This window comes from Pteropus alecto, unplaced genomic scaffold (genome assembly GCF_000325575.1).
Source record: "Pteropus alecto unplaced genomic scaffold, ASM32557v1 scaffold15, whole genome shotgun sequence".
In the NCBI taxonomy this organism is placed as follows: Eukaryota; Metazoa; Chordata; class Mammalia; order Chiroptera; family Pteropodidae; genus Pteropus; species Pteropus alecto.
Genome location: NW_006436286.1, coordinates 2058869 through 2066139, shown reverse-complemented (window position 1 = coordinate 2066139; position 7271 = coordinate 2058869). Strand labels below are relative to the sequence as shown.

The 7271-nt window shown below is 55.0% G+C and overlaps 1 protein-coding gene across 1 annotated transcript in view; it reads right to left on the bottom strand.

Annotated features, from left to right (window-relative positions):
• Positions 1-1179: 1179 nt before the first annotated feature.
• Positions 1180-7271, bottom strand: part of OTOA (otoancorin) — a 50766-nt gene continuing 44674 nt past the window's right edge. The window contains exons 28-29 of the mRNA XM_006912557.2: positions 6038-6104; positions 1180-1327 (exon numbers count right to left, since the gene is read on the bottom strand). Coding sequence (XP_006912619.2) covers positions 1180-1327; positions 6038-6104 — 215 coding nt within the window. The remainder of the gene's footprint in view (positions 1328-6037; positions 6105-7271) is intronic.

Below are 7271 nucleotides of genomic sequence, written 5' to 3'. Positions count from 1 at the left end.
CCCCTTCAGTTCATTCGAATGATGGACTTTTGCATTGTGGCCACGTTTTGACGACTGTGCAGAAGGTTATGATTTGTGTTTATTTAAGGGACATTCCGGTTGCTGTGTTGAAGGGGACACTCGAGACGAGCGGACAGCTACGAAGTTCAGGGATTCAGGAGAGAGCTCTCGGCGGGGCCCACTTTGGTGAAGTCAGAAGTGGCCGTATTCGGCTGTATTTGTAATATAACTACTTCCCTGCACACTTCTGCCGCCTTCTTGGATCACGCGTGTAAAACCTTGAGGCGAACACCTACATTTACCTTTCTTGCTGCGGGGGGAGGGGCGTTAGGTATTTAGTGGAGTCACGGCTCCCCCAGCGTTTGTCAGCACGAGCCGACCAGATCGCGATCTGCACCGTGAAGACGCCACCGCGTCTCTCCAGCCTCACCGTCAAGACTTCACGGTCGCAGCCTCTGAAATTGTTCCATCGACTTCAACAGATAAGTGGTCTTCAATTCTTTTCTAGCCCATATTCTCCCAGCAACGTTGCTAACTGTTTCCACAGCAGCTTTGGTGTCTAAGATACTAATTGAAATGTCACAAAGCATGGGGTTGAAAAAGCTTTTCTTCAGTGCCATGTACTTCTCCTTCACATGTGACACGGTAGCTTGATTCAAACAATGTCATCAGGGCACTTTCTTTGTTAGATTAAAATTTTGTTTGTGTGCGTTTTTCAATAGCTGTAAGCTGCCGAATAGCAATACGCGCGAGAAGCTGAGAGCCTTATGTAACGGATATTTGATGGATCTATAACCCACGCTGATCCCTGAGAAAGGTGGCTGTGTGACAGAGAGGGCTTTGTCCTGCTGGACGCCTGGAAGGGTCTGTCAACAAGTTCAGGAGTAGACGTCAGAAAGAACCAGAAGTCTCTGAGGAATGCACAGGTCAGGTCCCGGCCGGCAGAGAATGCCACACTCAGCTGGGGTCGGTTTAATGAGTGGGCTCTTACAGGGTTAAGAGGAAACAAGGGGTGTGAAGTACCCTGGAACTGTCCACAGTGGGGGACCCTTACGACGGGTCTTAAAAGGGAGGGAGAGGCTTCTGGAACCCAGGAGAGCTGCAGGTGTGAGAAATGGCCACCCAAAAGGAACTGTGGCCTTCAAGGCTGGTGGGCTGGCAAGAAGGGAGCCGGGCCCCTCAGATCTCCCTTGGGTCCCCCTTGGCCAATCCCAGGGGGAAGCCAGAGACGGAGAGCAAAGTGGAGAAGAGGGGACAGCGGATCTGTAGCCGCCGCGAGCGGGTGGTACCCAAAACGTACACAAAAAGCCAGGCCGCTTGATCTGAGCTTTGAAAAAGTACAGAAGTCATTCAAATTTTCCTGGGAATGAGCTGACACCATAGGTTCTTGGAAGCTGGAGAAACCTCAAATAGCTTTTAAAATGGTCTTCTCTGGAAGGGAGAAGTTACGTGCGCCTGGCAGTCTGCTTCGGAGGGTCACAGTGCCTGCCTCACCCCACCCTGCTGTTTCTACCCAGAGCCTGGCCCTTGGAAGCATTTGGGCCCCGGGAAGAAGCAGGACGACCCAAAACTAGAGGCGGTACTGGGGAGTGCAGCGCCAGGCCCTGGGGAAGAGCTTTGGGACATGCCACAAGGACGCGGCAGGGGAACAGGCCTTGGGTGAGGTGGGAGTAAACATCCGTGATAGCATGTTTACAGGGGTCAGCGCCATTGCCTACGGCTCTTTTGTTTCTACGGCCAAGTACTTGACAGGACCCGCGTGGGTGTCTGACCACAGGGACAGTGGTGCACTCCACACTGACGAAGAGGAAAGCCTGGCATCGGTGTGAAGACCAGCGAGGCCCTTATGACAAGTCACACGACAAGGAACTCCAGGCGCCACTTAGAAAATCAGACTTGAGCGAACCCAGGCTACCCCAGAGAACTAAAGGCCCCCTGCACCCGAGAATCGTGCCCTAGGTGAAGCTCCATCAGAAGGAAGAAGAGACAGGATTCCATGCCCTCGGGGCACAGGAGGCATCCGGCCGGGGGGACAAGCAGATGGCGTTCAGACTTGGGTACCACAGTCAGTCAGGTACGACTCAGCCCCGAGGCCACATGCCCAACAAGGAGGCCCCTGGAGGCTGGGGGAGCAAAGCTCTGACTGGGCACATCCAGACCAACTGTGAAGACAGTTTTCAAAAGCGGATGCATCTGAGCTGGATACGAGGTGAAGCCTGGGGCTGTTAGGGGGTCCGTGAGGCCAAGATGTCCATACCTGTTTGTTATAAACGACTTGTGGACACCCCCAAAACTGAGAAGAATAAGCAAGGACAAGAAGGCACCCCAAACAGTTGTAGGCATCAGAAAAGCCAACCCGGATGTGCTGAGGTAACTGAATGGGCTGGGGGCGCACATGCAGGTATGGTTTGATCCAGGCTCTGAGCACGTTACCAGAACCCAGTTCTTCTCGCCCCGTTTCTTAATTCCATTCCTTCATACGGCTTTTATCATCCTTTCAAGATGACCGGCCAGTTCACGTCCATAAAGACAGAGAGTCTGGCTGTGTGTCTGTCTGTCTCTGTCTTTCTCTCTCCCCCCTCCAAATACTGGATAAAACTCCAGGGCCTGGCTCTCATTGGCCTATCCCTGAATCAATCACTGTAACCTGAGGAACGGGACGCACTGATTGGTCTAAAACAGAGCCCAGCCCTGGAGGAAAGGTGGGGTTAACCCCACCCCACGGGCATGAGCAAGAGTCCCAGCGGGAGGCTTCCATGAAGGAGACTCGCAGAGTGGTAGGGAAGGACAAATTGATGACAAACGCAAAAGATACAGATGCCAGGCCTCCCAATGTACCAGAAGCAAAGGACCCTGTGGGGAGAGGCTGAAAGGAGAGGGATGGCCAGCCAAGGGCACTTTCCCCCAGGGCGGGGTTTATGGACAGGGACAGGTTTCCAGGCGAGGCGTCGGCCCCAGGTGCTGCAGGACACACCGACAGAAATGTGGCAGCTCGCATGACTCACAGTTCTTACCGCCTGGTTCCGCGGGTCCGAAGTCTGAGCACAGCTCAGCCGGCGTTCTGCTCAGGGTCTTACTGGGCTGAAGTCGTGGCGTCAGCTGGGGCTGGCGGTCCTCTTCCAGACGGAAGTCTGTTTTCTTGTGGGCGGTCAGCCAGGGACCTCTCTCACCTCCGAGCGTGCACCCGAGCCCTTGCTGGCCATGTGGCCCCTGCGTGGGCTCTCTCACACTCCGAATCTCTCCGACTTCAGGGAGAGCCCCGTTCCTTTAAACGGCACACCTGATGAGGCCAGGCCCACCTGGGTGGCTCCCTGCTGATTGACTCAGAGTCAGCCGCTTGGTAAGCCAGTCATGGGAGTGACCTTCATCACCCCACAGGTTCTGCCTGCTCTCGGGGGACTGTCACACCGAGTGGGCACACCAGAGAGTTTGGGGCCGTCTCAGAATTCTGCCTGCCACCGTTTGGTGACTGAACTTGAGTGGAATGGGTCACTTCCCGCTCAGTCAGTGCGCTCTGGGGCCAGAGTCACACACACACACACACACACAAGGTGCAGCCTGGCAACTTGGTGGTGCCTAACTAGTTATCACATGCATGTCCCACGCGGGGTAATACAGATGTTTTTAAAGGCCCTCAGAAGGCAAGGATGGGCAAAGACCTTTTAAGGACAAAGAAAGACCTCATACTTAATATTAGGTTGTGTGCTGTCTTGCATCACAGCAAGGCCAGGTAAAGGCATGTGCACACACGTGTGCACTCACACACTCCAAGACGCAGCCGCTGTCCTCGGCAGGACAGCCCACTCAGCAGCTGCGATGAAGCTCTAGGTCCTGGGCCTAGAGAGAATAACTTACTTCTAAGCCCCCTGGATGGTAGAGGGAAGTTGCCGGAAGGCGTCCAGTACCCATCACGCCAGGCTCAGCGTCTGGAGTGGGCCCAAAGGTGGGGGTTCTGCAAAAAAACACCCGTCTGGGGTGATACTCAAAATAACTGGCCTGGCACAGGCCTCGGCCAATCAGAACCATGGCCAGCGCCCTGTCCCCTGCACGCCCATGACCATGCCGTCTGCATCCAGCTGGGGAACAGCAGAAGATGGAGGCCGGGAACCCAGGAGCCGGGGGTTGACATGGCAGGGAGAACAGGAGCAGCACCTGCCAGGGTGACCTGGCAGAGGACGGACCGCGCATTGCAGCCTGACACCCCGGGGGTCCTGCAGGGCATAAGCCGGATTTGTCTTCCCGCCCGAGGCGGTCACCAATTACATGAGCTGCTAGGCAAGCTGGCCGCCCGCCAGCAGAGGAGGCGAAGGGATTTATAGACTCTTCCTCTGATCTAAGTCATTAGAGAAGTTAGAGAACGGCCGTCCTGGAGGCCTCGCCGAGCCGGGCGAACCCTGCCCTGTGAGGGGCCTCGGACCAGAGTGCCTTAACCTCTCAGCCTCCGCCCCTCGTCTCGAAAAAGGGGACCACAACAGGACCCACCCGGCTGGGCGGTGACGATGATGACGCGCGCTAACGAAGCCCTCGGAGCAGTGCCGGGTGCAGAGCCGGCCCCTCAAAACAGGAACCATGTGCGTCACCCAAGATGGGAGGAACGCTCTAGGGGTTAAATCAAAAACAGAGGATGGGAAGGGGACCTGGGACAAAACTATGAGCCATCGGCAGCGCGAGGCCAGACGCAAAGGGGACTTGTTTTTGTTGTCCGCCCAGCCTCCCACTCCCGACAGCCGGTCGGGGCCAGCTCCACGGGGGGCTGCTGTGGGTTGTGACAAGACGGATGACCCGTGCATGAGAAGCGACATCGCACCACTTCCCCGACAGTGAAAACCACGTGGGAGCCCAAACGACACTGCGGGCCTCACCGTCCACACGCCAGTGTCCTGATTTCCTGTCATGACCACACATGACATCTGAATGTGCTCCAGTGTCCACGCTGCCTACCCACGCAGCTCTTCCAAACCCGCCGGCCTCCTCGGGAACACCGGACGGCTGTGGAGACTCGGGCTTTCTTCTTATCTCCAGAGGAGACCAGGAAGAGAGTCCGGGACGTGCTGGTGACAGAGCCGAAGTCCCCGGGACGCCTAACTCGCCCCCTAAGGTAGGCCGTGAGAAACAACTTTGATGGCTGTCTCGAAGAAGGCACCGCACCTGGCAGCTGGCTCCGCACCACGCCCTCCCGGGCTCTGCCTCCCCGAGCCGAAGACCAAGACTGTCCTGCCAGGTGCAGAAATAACTCTGTCCCCACCTCCTAAAGGGTGAGGGTGAGCCGAGTCCGCTCTGCTGCACCTCGGTCACACGGGCGGCCACTCACGCAACATGTTTTCTTTGATTCCAACCCGGCCTCGAAGCCCAGAGCAACTTAAAACAGGAAGAGCCACCACCTTCCACCGAAAAAAAGGAACTTTTGAAAAGCTTGACCGATAACTCCACAGCCGCCCATTCGGCTGACGCCCAGAGAAATGGAAGGCATCTGGAAAATGTATTTAAAAATTGACTTAATGTTGAGCCATGTTGAATGTTTTCATTTCCAAGCAATGAAATGCCCACCAAAACATCAGTTAGTCCCAGCAATCAGGCAGGATATTGGCTTCGTTGAGGGATCCATTTATTTCAGCTCTGCTAAACGTGTAAGAAGGAGAAATCCAATGTAGGCTGAAGGGAAATTAAGGCGGAGTGGAAGCCGTCAGGCCCTGGCTGAGATGGTGCCTTTGCCTGCACACACCTCTCTGGAGAAAGGGCAGAAACTCACGTGAGGTGCTGGCACCCTTGACAGACCCTCCTTCCCCCCCACCTCCCACAACAGTTTCCATCTCCAAGCTGGAAAACGAGAGAGGCTGGAATGCGGCAGAGGATGTCTGCCTGCTGAGGACACAAGCCAGCTTACGAACGTGCGAGATCATTTTTAATAATTACTCTTCTTCGAGGTGCCTTTGCAGTGTCAAGTCCCCCGGCTCCGGCCTCAGGGGGCGAGGGCTCTGGGTCGAGGCCTCTTCCCAGCTGCCTGGACACTGGGGGGCGATGCACGCAAGCCGCTCACCGCAGAAGCTGGAGCACTAGAACCAGCAGGGAGCAGCCAAGCCGAAGACCCCCGGAGACAGAGACTTCTGGAAGGAAACAAGAGAGTGCGCAGCCCGCAGGGGCCACGCACCAAACCCTGAGAACCACCCACCCGACCTCACGGAACCTCGCTGTGCTGTGGCTGAACTGGGAACGAGGACCCGCAATGGGCAGTGGGGAGTGTTGAGAATTAAATGAGACTGGGAACTGGACAGTAGCAGAGCCACTGCCACCAAGGAGTCGCCTGGGGAGCTGGCTAAACCCTGCAGGTTCGGATTCAGCATGTCTGGGTTGGGGCCCAGGACTCGGGCTTTTAAGCATCACTCCCAGGTGACTTGAGTAAAGAAACAAGTTTAGGAAACCAGAGATTAGGGGCCTGACCCGCAGGAAGGGCTCATCCACTGTCAGCCGGCTCAGGCCTGCGGGGTGACCGGAAGGAGAAGGGCGGCTAGGATCGTGCCTGGCTGAGGACACCTTTTTAAAGGGCCCTCGCCACTTTCTGGCTCTGCTGGATGGAGGGAAGGCTGTCCCTGCCTCTGCGGGAGATATGGCCGTGTCCATCAAAATTACAGATGCTCACAGCCCCTCACCTGGCCACACACTCCAAGCATTTATGCTGCAGACAACTTGAACAGATGCCAAGTATACAAGGTCATTCACTGCAGCAGTTTATAATGGTTGGAAAAAAAAAAAGAAAAAGAAACAAGTGGACTGTCTGCCTACCAAGACCTAGTTAAATAAAGTTATGGCGTGGCCAGAAAACCAACAATGGCACAGCTCCCGAGCACAGATATGGAATTGTCCCCAAGGCAGTGTTAGGTGAAAAATGCGAGATGCAGACAGAGCATATAATGAGCTTTTGTCAAAGTGCAGAGATAATCTTGACAATATGCATAGAATATCTCTGGACAAATAGGCAAGAGGCTGGTAACAATGGCCGCTTCTCAGGAAGGAAACTAGGGGACAGGGGACAAAGAGAGACGTCACTGCATTCCTTTCCAGACCTCACAGATTTTGAACTCTGCGCATTATCTACTATACTATATACAACACACAGAAATCACTATAACATTTAAAAATAATTTCTAAAAGTATGCACATTATAGTTCATCAATAAAAATTTTTAAAACTGATAATACATCGAAGGACACAGCTCCAGTTACAAGTGCCACCTCTGGCCACTCGTGGCAGGAAACCTCCCCCCCCCCCCCCCA